Below are 19192 nucleotides of genomic sequence, written 5' to 3' on the forward strand. Positions count from 1 at the left end.
CGATGGTTGGAGCTACTAAAAGACTATGATGTTGATATTTTATACCATCCAGGAAAGGTGAATGTAGTAGCCGACGCCCTCAGCCATAGATCTATAGGTAACTTATCACATTTACAGCCAGAGAAGAGTGAGATAGCTCGTGAGATTCATCAGCTAGCTAATCTTGGAGTTCGATTACTAGATTCAGGTGGTACTCGAGTTACTATTTAGGACACGACAACATCCTCTCTAGTAACTGGAGTGAAGGAATGCCAATATGAAGATCCTGTGCTAGCTCACTATAGAGATACAACCCCTCAAAAGGATAAGACACCATTGGAGATTACAATAGATAGAGTCCTCAGATATCGAGATCGATTATGTGTTCCTAATGTGGCAGGGTTGCACCAATAGGTTATGGGAGAAGCTCATTATTCTCGTTATTCTATTCATACAGGAGCGACGAAGATGTATCATGATATCAAGGGAATATACTGGTGGGACGGAATGAAGAAGGATATAACAGAGTTTGTTGTTTAGTGCCCTAATTGTCAGCAAGTTAAGATTGAGCATCAAAAACTCGGTGGATTATTGCAGGCTATAGAGATTCCGACTTAGAAATGGGAAGTGATTAACATGGATTTCATCATAGGCTTGCCTCGTACCCAGCGTAAGTTTGATTCTATATGGGTTATTATTGACAGACTTACAAAATCAGCCCATTTTCTGCTTGTCAGGACTACGTATTCAGCAGAGGATTATGCAAGGATTTACATTAAGAAAATAATACGACTTCATGGTGTCCCTATATCTATTATCTCAGATAGAGGTGCTCAGTTTACAGCTAATATTTGGAGGTCTTTCCAAAAAGGATTGGGGACTCAGTAATTCTTAGTACAATATTTCTTCCCCAGACAGACGGTCAGGCTGAGCATACTATTCAGACATTGGAAGATATGCTACGGGCTTGTGTCATCTTCCACTTATTGAGTCTGCATATAATAATAATTATTATTCCAGCATTCAGATGGCTCCATACGAAGCTCTTTACGAACAGAAGTGTAGGTCACCTATCGGATGGTTTGAGGTTGGGGAAACTAAGTTAGTAGGACCATAGTTGGTACAACACGTAGTTGAGAAGATTAAGCTTATACGGGAAAGGCTATTAGCAACTCAGAGTCATCAGAAGTCCTATGCAGATAATCGACGACGAGACTTGGAGTTTCAGGTAGATGACTGGGTATTCCTAAAGGTATCACCGATGAAAGGCATTACGAGATTCGGTAAGAAAGAAAAGCTTAGCCCTCGGTACATTGGACCTTATAAGATCATACGTCGAGTAGGCCAGGTAGCATATGAGTTAGACTTGCCTTCCAACTTGAAGTCAGTACATCCAGTTTTTCACGTGTTTATACTCTGCAAGTGTATTGGAGAACCTTCTAGAGTCGTTCCATTTGATGATGTTCAGGCCACAGAGCAGCTATCATATGAGGAAGCTCCCATTGCTATACTAGATAGACAAGTTCGGAGATTGAGAACTAAGGACGTAGCTTCAGTTAAAGTACTTTGGAGGAACAATAATGTGGAGGAGATGACTTGGGAAGCTGAAGAAGACATGAAGTCTAGGTATCCTCACTTGTTTCTGCTTCCGGAGGAGGATCGTACTGAGGCATCACAGCCTTAGGTACGTATATGGTACTGGATTCTTATGTTAGTTATTATCATTGGTCGTGTGAGACCATTGGTGTTATTGATGATTGTGGCCCTGTGTGGTTTTATATTGTTGGGTTTTCTGTCTAACAAGTTGGTAGTCGTACCATTACAGAGGGGACTCTATCAAAATTTCTATAAATCTCTGGGAGTTTAACATTCGAGGACGAATGTTTCTAAATGGGGAAAATTATTACACCCTAGGCGTCCCAAGGTGACGTATAATGAATATGAGACTTGTTAATCATGATTTAAATGATTTTAAAGTCATAATATGGCTATATATGATGTTTTCATAGAAAATATGAAGTTTGGGAAAAATCGGATTTAAGTTGCGGAAAAGCCGACTAAGGATTTGCCTCGTAATAGAGCTTTTTGAGAAATACATTTAATGTGCTACATGAGGTATTTTTGGGACATATTATATACAAAATTTAAGGTCTTGGAATGTAGTTTCCAACGCTCTTAACCGTTCGTTCATAAGACACCCGGATAAAAAGTTATAAGCGTTGGAAGAAGGGCCAATCATACGCTGCCAAGTAGCACGTTTTTGACTTTTTAAAAAATGGGATATTTACATCCCATCTCGTCTCTTTCTACATTTTTACAGAGAGCACGCCAAAATAACACCCCTAACCTTACCCTTAAGCTCTCTACAAGAGTTTCAAACAAGATTATCATCCCGGGCACAAAATCAAGAAGCGATAACATTAAAATGATCCCTACGACGTAAGTATCTCTATATCGCCTCTATTTTTCTTTGTATTTTGAGTTTTGGAATGTATTTAATATTTAGTAAAATTACTAATTTCTTTATTTAAGCTTTAAAATATCAAGAAAGGTTGATAAATTCGTTTCCTAATAGTTAGACCTCACGGGACGGTGATCGGAAGCCGTGAGTTCGAGTTATTTGACTTGTAGTGGACTGTTTTGTGGGCTGTTTCATGTTGCTTTTGGGCTATCTATTGTGCTGCTGATTTATGAAGTTTGGAAGGATAAAAGGGCGTGGAGAAATGCCACATGTGGTAGGGTAGTAGGTTGGTCAGTCGTCGTTGTAGTTACAAGCTAATTGATAACTTGTTGATTGGGTGTATTATGGTATATTTGGGGTTTTTGTTATATTGAAGGTCCCGAATTGTAATTAGGTTGGTTTTGAGTTGCTGATTATATTATGTTTGTATCTCGCCTATAGTAGGCTTGAGGGAGCAGTAAAATCAGGGAAAATGCTGCCCGTTTTATTTTAGAATTGAGTTATCGTTTGAGATACGTAATATACTACCGCCATCTAAGTTGTACACGTATTTCTTTGTTATAGGGTTGGCGCGCTAGTTGTCATAAGCTTGTTGTTGGGCTGCATTGACGACTTGAGGTATGTTAAGGCTATCCCTTCTTTCCTTTTAGCATGATCCATACGATACAAATGAAACGAGTAAACACACAACTTTCATAAATGACTCTATTCATAGAAATACTAGAGATGCTTTTGTTCTTGACTACCCATGTGAATTATTATTATATCTTCTGTTCACGGGTCTCAGAAAAATACGTAGTTGATAAAGTTTATCCGAAGGGCATATTGATCTTATAACATTTCGAGAAATCTTATTAACGTATTTCTTATGCATTTTATTCATTTATGCATGTACCAGATGGCGTTATATACGCGTATATTATATGTATATGGGATATGGGATATGGGAAAAGGTTACGGCGTTATATACATATCACCACCTGATCAGCTGGTATATGTTGATGATTTTTCCCACAGTGGCCGAGATGATATAATGGGATACCCTCAGAGGTTTCATGATGTTACGTACACCTATACCTATGCATGATACGACATTTACACGCACGTGCATGGCATTATAAATATTTCAGGATTTACAAAGTTATTTAGACTCACAAGTGGAATTCTTTATTCCATGTTTCATCTATGTCTTTTATGTACTGATTTTCATGCCTTACATACTTTGTACATTATTCGGACTGACGTCCCTTTTTCTTGGGGACGCTGCGTTTCATGCCCGCAGGTGCAGGTACACAGGCTGATGGTCCCCCATCTTAGGATCCTTGCTCAGCAAGAGTTGGTGTGCTCTATTTGATCCGGAGCTGCTACTGAGTTTTGGTACGATACTTTTGTATATATATGGGTATGACGGGTCCCAGTCCCATCCTTTAGATAGTTGTACACTATATTAGAGGTTTGTAGAGAGTCATGTATAGTTATATAGTATGTGGCCTTATTGGCTCGCCCTACCACATATATATATGTCTTTTGGGTATGTTTTCCCACGTATGTTGTTTATATGAACCAGTAGTTTATTTTCAGACATTATGCATGACCTACACTTATTTCATGTTTATATCTTAGACGAATGCTTAGGGGTGTTCGAAGGTAGAACTCGGGCACTCGTCACGACCCATCAGTTTGTTTCATGACAAAAGTGATATCAGAGCATTTCCATCCTAGGGTTGTCTACAGACCGTGTCTAGTAGAGTCTTGTTTATGAGCGTGTTGTGCACCACACTTATAAATAGGAGGCCACGGGACATATAGGATGTTACATTCCCTTCTTATCTTAGATCGTGTGATATAAGAATTTATTTTCCTAACGATATGTTATGTTCTCACGGGACGGTGATCGAAAGCCGTGAGTTCGAGTTATTCACTTGTAGCGGACTATTTTGTGGATTGCTTTGTGTTGCTATTGGGCTGCGTGTTTTTCTACTATTTTGTGGAGTTTTGGAGGAGGAAAGGTGTGTAGAAACACCACATAAATGCAGGGTGGTGGGCTGGTCATTCGTTGTAACATTTTCGAGATGTTTGACATACTATGATGGTCGTTTTGTGTATGAAGAGATTGAGGTGTGTTGGGCTGTTTTGTAGTATTTTGTAGTGTATATAAGGTTGGAAAATAATGTATATATATTGTTATTATTGCATTCTTGTGTTGTTGGTGTTATATTTAATTTGGAGGAAGTAAGGATTATAGGGGAGATGTTGCCCGTTTTAATATAAAATAAGCTTGTCGTTCGTTGTGCAATAGTTGTACCTTTTGTAACTTAATGATAGTATTATTATCGTTGTTATAGATTAAGGTGCGAAGAGGCGATTTCAATTTGGTGATTGGAAAAATTGTGATAAGGTATGTTAAGGCTAAACCTTTCCTTCATTTTGGCATGATCCCGTAACTATATATGTTTGATAACGAGACATAAAAAGAAGTTCATATTCATGAATTTATTCACATTATCCTAGTCTCAGAAGTTACAGTATTCTCCCTTATCGGGACTTTATATTCAGTTAAGTATTATTTTCTTCCAGTAAAGAGAGCATGTGGGGAGGGGGCGTGTGTGTGTGTATATATATATATATATATATATATATATATATATATATATATATATATATATATATATACAGTATTACAGTATTTTCACCACCATCGAGCTATAATCGATGGGAAGACCCCTATTGGGCAACCTTTGTTCAGATGGTAAGTTTTATACTTAGCCTACTGTGGCCGAGCGCCAATGAGCGAGCCCAAGATGGTCGAGATACAGAGCCTAGTATGGCCGAGCGCCTATGAGCGAGCCTACTACGGTAGAGCAGTTACACATACCGAGCCTTATAGGACCGGACATTTATTTTACTTACTATATTGAAGGAGTTGAATCAGTATCAACATGTAAGTATATCCCCAGATCATCTTTGACTCCCAGTTACTTTCAGTTATTATATTATCAGTTCAGTTTCAGCTTTCAGTTATGTTATTGCCTTACATACTCGGTACATTATTTCGTACTGACATCCCTTTTTCTGGGGACGGTGCATTTCATGCGTGTAGGTTCAGATAGACAGACGGGTAGACCTCCTCAGTAGGTGTTTCCTGAGTTCAGCCTGATCGGTAAGCTCTATGTCCTTCGTAGTTATCGGGTCTAGGGTTTCGTGTACATCTTCTGTATGTATGTATATATGTTATGGGTAGGTCGGGGCCCTGTTCCGATCACAATACAACCATCAGTAAAGGCTTATAGACATATTTTGTTAGTTAATGCAGTATGTTGGGCTTGTAGGCTTGGTATGTATATTTTGTTAGTTTGTCAGTTGTAGTAGTTATGACGGCCTTGTCGGCCCAGCTTTAGTCTGCGCTAGTTTACGTTTAGTTTTATATTTTGCTTCGCAAAGTGTCTTGCAATGTGGCCCCACGGCCTAATTATGACATTATATGTTCAGGTTCCCTTAGTCGCAAGTTGGTACGCTAGGTTAGGTGAGGCACCGGGTGCCGGTCTCACCCCCTAGATTCGGGGCATGACAAACTTAGTATCAGAGCAGTTCAGTCCTAGGGAGTCTACTAGCCGTATCTAGTAGGGTCTTGTTTATAGATGTGTTGTGCACCACATTATATAAACAGGGAACTACAGGGCATTTAGGAGTTGGTTACCCTTCTTTCAAATCTAAATCGTGATGTAGAACTGAGTTATAGGAAATTTGAGTTAAACTTACGTGTTGGTGTTTGCATACACATATGACGGTGATTAGGAAGACTACGACTAGCCATAGGGGAGATACAACAGCAGGTGAGGGGACCAACAAGGTACCTCCAGTAGATGGGTCCCAGTATGAGGCCTAGGGCAAGACCCCTACTCAGCCATTACCGGCTCCTCCACCACCTGAGGAGATTCCTAGGGATACCGCACATCCAGTTCCCCATCCACTTTCATTAGATTAGGACTTGAGGAGTGCAGTGCATTTGTTGACACATTTGGTAGCTACCCAGCAACAAGCTAGGGCATCAGCTAGTGTAGGATCTTCTGAGGGGTCTAGGAGTTCAAGGGTCCGAGAGTTTATTGCTTTGAGTCCCCCAGAGTTCATGGGGACAGATCAGAGGGAGGACCCATAGGATTTCATAGATCATCTTCACAGGATCTTTCGAATTATGCATGCCATAGAGTAAGAGGCAGTTGAGCTAGCAGTTTTTCGACTCCGAGATATAGCTATCCTTTGGTACCAGGGATGGAAGAGGTCCAGGGCACGTGATGCACCTCCAGCTATTTGGGAGAATTTTTTAGATGCCTTCCTTGACCAGTACTTACCGTGGGAGATCCGACAGGATCTGGTCGATCAGTTTCTAGCCCTCAAGTAGGACAATATGAGTGTTCGAGAGTATAGTCTCCATTTTGACTCATTGGCTAGATATGCACAATCCATAGTTGCCATTATGCGGTACATGATCCACAGGTTTATAGCAGGGTTAACCCCAGAGGTGACCGAGGCATGTGCCACCGCTGCATTGCAGGATAGTATGGATATCTCCTGGATTCACATTCGCTCAGAATATAGAAATGGGTAGGCGTCGGCAACAGGGTACAGAGAGGACTGAGCAAGGGCAGCGTAAGAGGATGAGATTTTCCAGGTCTCAGGAGTAGTCTCAAGGTAGTTATAAGCCCTAGTACTTCGGACGGCCACCTATGCCTCTGCCACCTCAGTTATATGGTTACAGGTATGGCCGCTATACTCAGTCAGGACCAGGTGAGAGCTCACGGCCGTCGGGTTTGCAGTGACATCGAGGTTCAAGGTAGACATGGTCATTTCCACCGCGGTGTGGCATATGTGGTAGAGGACACTTAGGCCAATGTCGAGCAGGTTCTGATACTTGTTATACATGTGGGCGTCCGGGGCATATGATGCGAGATTGCCCAAATAGATATTCTGGGGGTATGGCACAACCAGTGAGTTCAGCAACAGAATCATCTATGTCTGTGCATCCTTCAGGGCGCGAGTCTCAGTCTTCGGCTGGTAGAGGTTGAGGCAGAGGTAAAGGTTCCAGTTCATGTGGTAATTAGAACCGTATTTGTGCTTTAACGGGTCGACAGGACCGTGAGTCTTCACCAGACGTTATGATAGGTATATTGACCATTTGCTCTCACGATGCTTATGCCTTGATAGACCCAGGATCTAATTTATCTTATATTACCCCATTTGTCGTGGGGAAGTTTGGTATAGTGCCTGAAATACTAAATGATCCTTTTGTGGTATCTACACTAGTCGGAGAACCGATTATTGCTAGACGGGTTTACCGAGGTTGTACAGTGACAGTTTGTAGTCGTCAGACGACAGCCGACCTAGTTGAGCTTGAGATGATGGATTTTGATGCTATCATAGGCATGGACTGGTTGGAAGCTTGCTATGCCACAATTGATTGCTGCGCAAAGATAGCTAGATTTCATTTTTCGGGTGAGCTAGTCCTTGAATGGGTAGGTAATACAGTGACACCCAGAGGTAGGTTTATTTCATATCTGAAGGCGAGGAAAATAATCGCAAAAGGGTGCATTTATCATATTGTGCGAGTTAGAGATACAGATGCTGAGATACCTACACTTCAGTCTATTCCCGTAGTCAAAGAGTATGCAAATGTGTTTCTAGATGAGCTTCCAGGTATTCCTCCAGAGCGAGAGATTGATTTTAGCATTGATTTGCTTCCAGGAACTCAACCAATATCCACCCCTCCGTATAAAATGGCACCTGCCGAATTGAAAGAGTTGAAGGAACAGTTAAAAGATTTGCTGGAGAAAGGTTTCATCAGGCCCAATACCTCACCTTGGGGTGCACCGGTACTGTTTGTGTGGAAGAAAGACGGCTCGCTGAGGATGTGTATCATTATAGGCAGCTTAACAAGGTAACTATTAAGAATAAGTTTCCACTTCCAAGGATCGATCACTTGTTTGATCAGTTGCAACGGGATAGATTCTTTTCAAAGATAGATTTGAGGTCGGGAACCACCAGGTCAGAGTTCGGGAGAAAGATATTCCGAAGACAGCCTTCAGGACCCGATATGGCCACTTCGAGTTCCTTGTCATGTCCTTCTGGTTGACAAATGCACCCGCCGTATTTATGGACTTGATGAATAGCCTATTCCGGCCATTTTTAGATCTGTTCGTGATAGTGTTTATTGATGATATTCTGGTTTATTTAAGTTCAGAGGATGAGCATGTGGACCACATGCGAGCGGTACTCCAAACCCTCAATGATCATAAGTAGTATGCTAAGTTTTTTAAATGTGAGTTCTGGTTGAAGTCTGTAGCATTCTTGGGGCATATTGTTTCCGATGAAGGTATAAAGGTATACACACAAAAGATTGAGGCCGTGAAATCCTGGCCTAGACCTACCAGTCCGATAGAGGTTCGTAGCTTTCTAGGCTTAGCAGGATACTACCGGAGGTTCGTAGATGGTTTTTCTTCCCTTTCGGCACCATTGACGAAGTTGAGGCAGAAAGCAACTAAGTTCAATGGACGGAGGCTTGCAAGCGGAGTTTCCAAGATCTTAAGAACAGGTTGACCTCAGCACCAATTCTAACACTTCCAGACGGTCCAGAGGGTTATGCCATGTATTGTGATGCCTCAGGTGTCGGCTTAGGATGTGTGCTGATGCAACATGGGAAGGTGATTGCATATGCTTCAAGGCAGTTAAGGAAGCACAAGAAGAATTATCCAACCCACGACCTCGAGTTAGCTGCGGTTGTCCATGCACTTAAGATATGGCAGCATTATTTATATGGTATTCATGTTGATGTATTTACAGATCATAAAAGCCTGCAATATATTTTCAAGCAAAAAGAGTTGAATTTGTGACAGAGGCGATGGCTTGAGTTATTGAAAGATTACGATATTAACATTCTCTACCATCTAGGGAAAGCTAATGTTATAGCAAATGCCTTAAGTCATCGATATATGGGTAGCTTAGCACATGTAGAGGCCAAGAAAAGACAATTAACTAGAGAGATTCATCAATTGGCTTGTTTGGGGGTTCGATTAGTAGATTCCAACGATGGTGGAGTTGTACTCCAAAACATTACAAAATCATCTCTCATAGATGAAGTCAAGGAAAGGCAGTACGAGGACCTAAAGTTGGTCGAGTTGAGAGAGCGAGTTCCGCAGCAGAAGAAGCCATTGTTAGAGCTCAAGGGAGATGGGGTTCTCAGATACAGGGGCCGTCTGTGTGTTCCAGATGTAGTAGGGCTACGAGACAGGGTTATATCAGAGGCACATTATTCGTGGTACTCCATTCATCCTGGGTCGAATAAGATGTATCATGACATTAATGATGTGTACTGGTGGAACGATATAAAGAAGAACATTGCTGAATTTGTCGCCCAGTGTCCTAGTTTCCAGCAGGTGAAGGTAGAGCATCAGAAGCCCGGAGGGCTAATGCAGACTATAGAGATCCTGACGTAGAAAAAGGAGGCGATAAACATGGACTTTGTCACGGGTTTACCTCATTCTCATCGTAAGTTCGATTCTATATGGGTTATAGTCGATAGGCTCAAAAAATCAGCCCATTTCCTACCGGTCAGATCTACATATACAGTAGAAGATTATGCAAAGTTATATATTAAGGAGATAGTGCGGCTACACGGAGTACCAGTATCTATTATATCTGACTGTGGGGCCCAGTTTACAGCATATTTTTGGAGGTAATTTCAGAGAGGTCTAGGGATTCAGGTAAATCTCAGCACAACTTTTCATCCACAGACTGATGGACAAGCCGAGCGCACAATTCAGACGCTCGAGGATATGTTACGAGCATGTGTGTTGGATTTTAAATGAAGTTGAGATGAACATCTACCTCTTGTCGAGTTTGCATATAATAACAGTTACCACTCCAGTATCCAGATGGCTCCATACGAGGCATTGTATGGGCGTAAGTGCAGATCTTCTATAGAGTGGTTTGATGTTGGAGAATCTGGGTTACATAGGCCAGACCTAGTTCAACAGGCCGTAGAGAAAGTAAAGCTTATCCGGGAGCGACTGTTGACAGCTCAGAGTCATCAGAAGTCATATTCTGACGTGCGGCAATGAGACTTAGAGTTCGGGGTTAATGACTGGGTATTCTTAAAGGTATCACCTATGAAAGGCTTGATGAGGTTTGGCAAGAAAGCCAAGCTTAGCCCACGGTATATTGGGCCTTATAGGATCATTCGGAGAGTGGGCCAAGTAGCTTATGAGTTAGAATTGCCCTCAGAATTGGAGGTGGTCCATCCATTTTTTCACATATCTATGCTACGGAAGTGCATTGGCGATCCTACTAGAGTGGTGACCATGGATGATGTACAAATTACAGAGGACTTGTCATACGAGGAAATTCCAGTTGCCATCCTAGACCGACAAATCCGCAAGCTACAAAATAAGGAGGTAGCCTCAGTGAAGGTTTTATGGAGAAGCAAGAATGTGAAAGAGATGTCGTGGGAAGCGGAGGAAGAAATGAAGTCTAAATACCCCCACCTATTTCAAACTGAATATATGCCTCGATATGGGATGCTACAACACAACTTTATTCAGGCTAGTAGGTCATCACGTAAGCTCTTATTTCTTGACTTTCAGTATTTATGATTTACGGCTGTGTGAGGCAAAGTGTTGCTATTTATAGACATTGGCCGTGCGTGGCATGCATAGTATGTATTCTGACTACATGCATGTTGGTTTTAGTCTAGTGTACGGAGGAGACTCTGGAAAAAAATTTCCAAAGTCTCTAAGAGTAAACATTCGAGGACAAATATTTCCAAGGGGGAAATGATGTTACACCTTATATTTTCGTACGTAAAAGTGTGTCGTGAGCAAACTAATGTAGGACCAAAAATGAGATCATCTTTTAAAATATATAAAGTAAGTTAATCATGTTACATCAGAGGTTACAAATATTGAAGATCATGAACAACAAGTACAAAGAGGGTTGGAAGGTTCAGAAGCTAATGGAATTGAAGAAAATAATATTTCGTCGAAAGTCGACAAGTTGGGAATATTATAACATATACTTTTGGGGTGAGACCAGGGTGTTTAACATGGTAAGGAGGTTATATTATGATTTTTGTTAGTTGTATGATAGTCGTGTGTTATGTTTTGAAGTCAAGCGAGTGGTGGAACAAAAGTCGATGAAAGTCATCACAAGTTACGTTCATAAGTTTTACTGAAACTTTGGGTCAAATGTAATTGCGATTTTCTCCCAATATACTTAGAGTTATGGGGCGTTCCACCCATCAAATTTAAGATATATGAGTCTATTTTCTAATTCATTAAACCGTTTGTCAATACGATATCAGAGTAGAGAGATATGGGCATTTTTGCGAGACTACGCAGACTGTCACCTACTTGCTTAAACGAGAATCCAAAAATGAGCCAGTTCGGGTCGTCCAAAAATAGGCCAGTTCGGGTCATCCAAAGAGGCCTTTTTAAATGCCTATCTCCTTCATATATTAGACTAATAATAAAGCATAATAACCACACATAATCTCTGGATTGTTTTGTGTTGATGTTGGGCTGCGTGTTTTTCTACTATTTTGTGGAGTTTTGGAGGAGGAAGGGTGTGGAGAAAACCACATAAAATGAAGGGTGGTGGTTTGGTCATTCGTTGTAATATGTTTAGGCTGTTTGACACTAGTACGATGGTCATTTTGTGTATGAAGAGATTGGGGTGTGTTGGGCTGTTTTGTAGTATTTTGTGGTGTATATAAGGTTGGAAAATAATGTATATATGTTGTTATTGTTGCATTCTTATGTTGTTGGTGTTATCTTGAATTTGGAGGAAGTAAGGATTATAGGGGAGATGCTGCTCGTTTTAATACAAAATAAGCTTGTCGTTCGTTGTGCGATAGTTGTACCTTTCGTAACTTAATGATAGTGTTATTATCGTTGTTGTAGATTAAGGTACGAAGAGGCGAGTTCAGCTTAGTGATTGGAAAAATTGTGATAAGGTATGTTAAGGCTAAACCTTTCCTTCATTTTGGCATGATCCCGTAACTACATATGTTTGATAACGAGACATAAAGAGAAGTTCGTATTCGTGAATTTATTCACATTATCCTAGTCTCAGAGGTTACAGTATTCTCCTTTATCGGGATTTTATATTCAGTTAAGTATTGTTTTCTTCCATTCAAGAGAGCAGAGTGTGTGTGTGTGTGTGTGTGTGTATATATATATATATATATATATATATATATATATATATATATATACAGTATTACAGTATCTTCACTACTATCGAGCTATAATTGATGGGCAAGCCCCTATTGGGAAACCTCTGATCAGATGGTAAGTTATATACCGAGCCTACTGTGGCCGAGCACCTATGAGCAAGCCCAGGATGGCTGAGATACAGAGCCTAGTATGGCTGAGAGCCTATGAGCGTGCCTACTACGGCCGAGCATTTACACGTACCGAGCCTTATAGGATCGGACATTTATTTTACTTACTATATTGAAGGAGTTGAGTCAGTATCAATAGGTAAGTATATCTCCAGATCATCTTTGACTCCCAGTTACTTTCAGTTATTATATTATCAGTTCAGTTTCAACTTTCAGTTATGTTATTGCCTTACATACTCGGTACATTATTTCGTACTGACGTCCCTTTTCTGGGGACGCTGCATTTTATGTGTGCAGGTTCAGATAGACAGACGGGTAGACCTCCTCAGTAGGTGCTTCCCGAGTTCAGCTTGATCGGTAAGCTCCACGTCCTTCGAAGTTATCAGGTCTAGGGTTTCGTGTACATCTTCTATATATATGTATATATATGTTATGGGTAGGTCGGGGCCCTGTTCCGATCATAATACATCCATCAGTAGAAGCTTGTAGATATATCATATCAGTTAATACAATATGTTGGGCTTGTAGGCTTAGTATGTATATTTTGTTGGTTTGTCAGCTGTAGTAGTTATGACGGCCTTGTCAGGCCACCTTTATATTGATGGTTAGGTATGCTCTAGTTTCCGTTTAGTTTTATATTTTGCTTCGCAAAGTGTCTTGCAATGTGGCCCCACGGCCACATTATGACATTATATGTTTAGAGTTCCTTAGTCGCAAGTTGGTACGCTAGGTTAGCTGAGGCATCGGGTGCCGGTCTCGCCCCCCAGGTTCAGGGCGTAACATAGAACTATGAATCAGACACCAAAACGAATAAAACATGCAATTTTTCAACCGGACGTCCGAATCACGTCAAATAAACTCCGTTTTGCATCAGATTTTGCAGACAAGTCATAAATACTGTAATAAACTTATACTAATTTCCGGAATCGAAATCCAAACCTGAAGCAACAAAGTCAACTCACGGTTAAATTTAAGAATTTTTTAAACCTTTAAATTGCTAGGTTTCAATAAATTACGTTAATTTAAGTTAGGGACTTTCGAATTCGATTCCGGGCATACGCCCGAGTCCCAAATTATGATACAGACCCATCGGGACCGTCAAAACCCTGATTCGGATCCTTTTACACAAAATGTTGATTGTAGTCAACTCAAATGAGTTTTAAGGCACCATTTCACATTTTTATCAAATTTTCTCATAAAACCTTCCGAAAAAAGGACATGGGCTGTGCATGCAAATCGGGAAAAGATAAATGGAGCTATTAAAGGTCTTGGAACAAAGAATGAAGGGTAAAACTATAAATGGCCTATCGGGTCATCACATTCTCTACCTCTAAAACAAATATTCGTCCTCGAACGGACATAGAAAAGTACCTGGACTGGTGAAAAGGTCTGGATATCTACTCCGCACGTCCGACTAGGACTCCCACATGTCTGCCTCGATCGACTGACCTATACACTGCACTCGAATTGAAGGATAACTCTTAGACCTAAATTGCCGGACCTGCCAGGCTAGAATAGCCACCGGGTCCTCCTCAAAAGTCAAATCCTTGTCCAATTGGACTGAGCCGAAATCTAACACATGGGACGAATCACCGTGATACTTTTGGAGCATGGACACATGAAACACCAGATGGATTTCCAATAAACTAGGTGGTAATGCGAGCTTGTAGGCCACCTCACCCACTCTCTCAAGAATCTCAAAGGGTCCGATATACCTAGGGCTCAATTTGCCATTCTTTCCGAACCTCATCACACCCTTCATGGGTGAAACCCGGAGCTATACCCTCTCTTCAACCATGAATGCAACATCACGAACTCTACGATTGGCGTAACTCTTTTGCCTAGACTGAGCGGTGCAAAGTCGATCCTGAATAATCTTGTCCTTATCCAAGGTATCCTGAACCAAATCTGTACTCAACAACTGAGCTTCTCCCGTATAATGCCTCATAGGGAGCCATCTGAATGCTCGACTGGTAGTTGTTATTGTAGGTAAACTCCGCAAGTGGCAAGAACTAATCCCAAGAACCTACGAAATCCATAACGCAAGCACGAAGCATATCCTCCAATATCTGAATAGTGCGCTCGGACTGCCCGTCCGTCTAGGGATGAAATGTTGTACTCAACTCCACCTGCATGCCTAACTCACATTGTACGACCCTCCAGAAGTGCGAGGTGAACTGTGTAACTCAATCAGAAATGATAGACATACATATCGTGAAGACGGACGATCTCGCAGATGTAGATCTCAGCTAACCGCTCTGAAGAATAGGTAACTACCACTGGAATGAAAGGTGCCGATTTGGTCGACCTGTCCACAATGACCCATACTGCGTCGAACTTCTTCTGAGTCCGTGGGAGTCCAACAACAAAATCCATAGTGATACGCTCCCACTTCCACTCAGGAATCTCTAAACTCTGAAGCAAACCACCAGGTCTCTGATGCTCGTATTTTACTTCCTGACAATTTAGACACCGAGCTACATATGGAACTATATCATTCTTCATCCTCCTCCACCAATAATGCTGCCACAAGTTTTGATACATCTTGGCGGCACCCGGATGAATAGAATACCGGGAACTATGGGCCTCCTCAAAAATCAACTCACGAAGCCCATCCATATTGGGCACACAAATACGACCCTGCATCCGCAAAACCCCATCATCTCCAATAGTAACCTGCTTGGCACAACCGTGCGGCACCGTGTCCTTAAGGACAAGCAAATGGGGGTCATCATATTGACGCTCTCTGATGTGCTCATACAAGGAAGACCGAGAGACAGTGCAAACTAGCACATGACTGGGCTCTGAAACATCTAACCTCACAAACTGATTGGCCAAAGCCTGAACATCTGCTGTAAGAGGTCTCTCACCAACTGGGATATATGCAAGGATAACCATAGTCACTGCCTTTCTACTCAAGGCATCAACCACCATATTGGCTTTCCCAGGATGATACAAATGGTGATATCATAGTCTTTCAACAACTCCAACCACCTCCTATGCCTCAAGTTGAGATCCTTTTGCTTGAACAAATACTGTAGACTTCGATGATCCGTGAATACCTCACACGACACGCTGTAAAGATAGTGCCTCCAAATCTTCAGCGCATGAACAATGGCTGCCAACTCTAAGTCATGAACATGGTAATTCTTGTCATGAACCTTCAACTACCGTGACGCGTATGCAATCACCCTGCTATCCTGCATCAATACTGCACCAAGCCCAATACGAGATGCATCACAATACACTTGTAGGATCCTGAACCTGTGGGCAATACCAACATTGGTGCCGTAGTCAAAGCAGTCTTGAGCTTCTAAAAGCTCAACTCACACTCATCTGACCATCTGAATGGGGTACCCTTCTGGGTCAATCTAGTCAATGGGGATGCTATGGATGAAAACTCCTCCACGAACCAGCAATAATAACCCGCCAAACCCTCAAAACTCCAGATCTCTGTAGTTGAAGTAGGTCTAGTCCAGCTCTGAACTGCCTCAATCTTTTTAGGATCCACCTTTATGCCCTCTGCCGATACAACATCCCCCCAGAAGGTGACTGAGTCTAACCAAAACTCACACTTTGAAAACTTGGCATATAACTAGCTATCTCTCAAAGTCTGAAGCACAATCCAAAGATGCTGCTCCTGCTCCTCTCGACCGCCGGAGTAGATCAAGTTATCATCAATGAATACAATCACAAAAGAATCCAAGTAGGGCTTGAACACCCGGTTCATCAAATCCATAAATGCTGCCGGGGCATTTGTCAATCCAAATGATATCACTAGGAACTCATAATGCCCATACCGAGTCCGAAAAGCCGTCTTAGGGACATCGGATGCCCTAATCTTCAACTGATGGTAGCCAGATCTCAAATTAATCTTCGAAAACACCTTGGCACCCTAAAGCTGATCAAATAAGTCATCAATCCTCGGCATCATATACTTGTTCTTGATAGTGAATTTGTTCAACTGCCGATAGTCTATACACATCATCATCGACTCATCTTTCTTCTTCACGAATAATACGGGCGCACCCCAGGCCGAGACACTAGGTCTAATAAAGCCTTTATCAAGCAAATCTTGAAACTGCTCCTTCAATTCCTTCAACTCTGGCGGGGCCATACGATATGGTGGAACAGAAATGGGCTGAGTTCCCGGAGCCAAATCGATACAGATGTCAATATCCCCATCGGGGTGCATCCCCGATAGATCTGCAGGAAATACCTCTGGAAACTCACGAACAACTGGCACTGAATCCATGGAAGGAACCTCCGTACTAGAATCATGGACATAGGCCAAATAAGCTAGACATCCATTTTTGACCATACGTCGAGCCTTCACATAAGAAATAACTTTGCTGGTAGAGTGGCCAGGAGTCTCTCTCTACTCTAATCGAGGCAACCCGATATGGCTTAGGTCACCATCTTGGCGTGATAGTCCAATATAGCATGATAAGGTGACAACCAATCCATACCCAAGATAACATCAAAATCTACCATATCAAGAAGTAGAAGATCTACGCTAGTCTCAAGACTTCCAATACTAATCACACACGAGTGATAGACGTGATCTACAATAATAGAATCTCTTACATGCATGGACACACACAAAGGAGCACTCAAAGAATCACGAGGCACAACCAGATATGAAGTAAAATAGGATGACACGTAGGCGTAAGTAGGTCCCGGATCAAATAGAACTGAAGCATCTCTGTGGCAAATTGGAACAATACCTGTGATAATGGCATCAGATGACTCGGCCTAATGCCTAGCTAGGAAAGCATAACATCGAGGTTGGGCCCCACCACTCTGAACTACATCTCTAGGACGACCTCTAGCTGGCTGGCCTCTACCTCGAACGGCCTAACCTCTACCTCTAGTTACCTGACCCCTGCCTCTAGCTGACTGAGAAGGCGGTGGAGCAACAGGTGCTGGAACCATGACACGAGAACTCTGTTGTAGCATGCCACCCAATAATCTCGGGCAGAACCTCCTGATGTGACTAATACCATCACACTCAAAACATCCATCCTGCTGCTGTGGCTATTGAAGTTGAAGCTGACCAACAGGCCGAATAACCATAGTGATAGCTTTGAATCAGAGGTGCACTGATAGGAGCTGATGGTGTACTGTAGGCTGGCTGCTCAGAGTAAGTCACATAAAGAACACGACTCCCTAAAGCACTGTGAGATGCCTGAAGCCCGAATGAAATAGCCTGGGAGGATGACATCTACCAAAAGTACCCCTGCCTCCAGATGAGGCACCACTGAAACTATTGGAATGATGATGCCTCTTATTTGACACCGACCTCCTCTCTTGAGCAAGAACCAACTCGATCTGCCTAGCCATCTGGAAAGAAATATCACTCTCGTTCTCCTTGGCCATGTGTAGCCTAAGAGTAAAAGTGAGCCTATCAATAAATCTCCTCACTCTCTCCCTCTTAGTAGGAAGCAAGATAGTGGCATGGCAAGATAAGTCCACAAATCGAGTCTCATACTGGGTAACAGTCATACCACCTTGATGAAGACGTTCAAACTGCCTGCGGTACTCCTCTCTCATAGTGACAAGAATGAACTTGTCTAGAAATAGTTGTGAGAACTGATCCCAGGTAAGTGAAGACAAACCAACTGGTCTAGTCAACATATAATCTCTCCACCATCTCCGGGCGGAACCAATCATCTTAAATGCTGCAAAATCGACCGTATTGGTCTCAACTATACCCATGTTGCACAACACCTCGTGGCAATGGTACAAAAAATCATACGGGTCCTCAGAAGATGCACCACTTAAATGGACAGGAAAGAGCTTGGTGAACTTATCCAACCTCAACATAGCCTCAGAAGACAAAGCAGGCCTATCACCGGCATGTGCCACAACAACCAGCTGAACTACCCCAACTGGCAGGGCTGTTGGAGTCTGATACTGGGGAGCCACCTGCTCTGGGGTGTGAGTTGCGGGAGTCTGTGCTCTTCCCCCATCCCGAGAGACGACCGGTGCCACCGGGAATGTACCAGTTTGGGCCACACTCTCCATAAGGCCCACCAAATGAACTAGAGCATCATGAAGCATTGGAGTGGCTATAAATCCCTCCGGAACCTGAGCTGGTCAGATGGGTATAGTCTGAGCTGCAATCTTCTCCTCAAAATCCACCTGAGGCTCCACTGCGGGTGCTGCTGCTCGAGCTCTAGGTTGAGCTCTGCCTCTGCCTTTGGCGCAACCTCGACCTCAACCTCTGCCCCTAGTCGTAGCTGCCACAGGGGGCTCCAACTCCTATCCGACTGTAGATGCAGTGCGTGTTCTCACCATCTGCGAGAGAACAAGAATGGACGGGTTCAATCATCAATGATAGAATAAAAATTGCATGACAG

General features: G+C 42.4%; 1 protein-coding gene across 1 annotated transcript; it reads left to right on the forward strand.

Moving 5' to 3' along the window:
• Positions 1–7593: 7593 nt before the first annotated feature.
• Positions 7594–8376, forward strand: LOC138903192 (uncharacterized). The gene is made up of 2 exons (XM_070191122.1): positions 7594–7975; positions 8057–8376. The coding sequence occupies exons 1-2, from the start codon at positions 7594–7596 to the stop codon at positions 8374–8376; spliced, it is 702 nt and encodes a 233-aa protein (XP_070047223.1).
• The last annotated feature ends 10816 nt before the right edge of the window (positions 8377–19192 follow it).

This window comes from Nicotiana tomentosiformis, chromosome 12 (assembly GCF_000390325.3).
Source record: "Nicotiana tomentosiformis chromosome 12, ASM39032v3, whole genome shotgun sequence".
Lineage (NCBI taxonomy): Eukaryota > Viridiplantae > Streptophyta > Magnoliopsida > Solanales > Solanaceae > Nicotiana > Nicotiana tomentosiformis.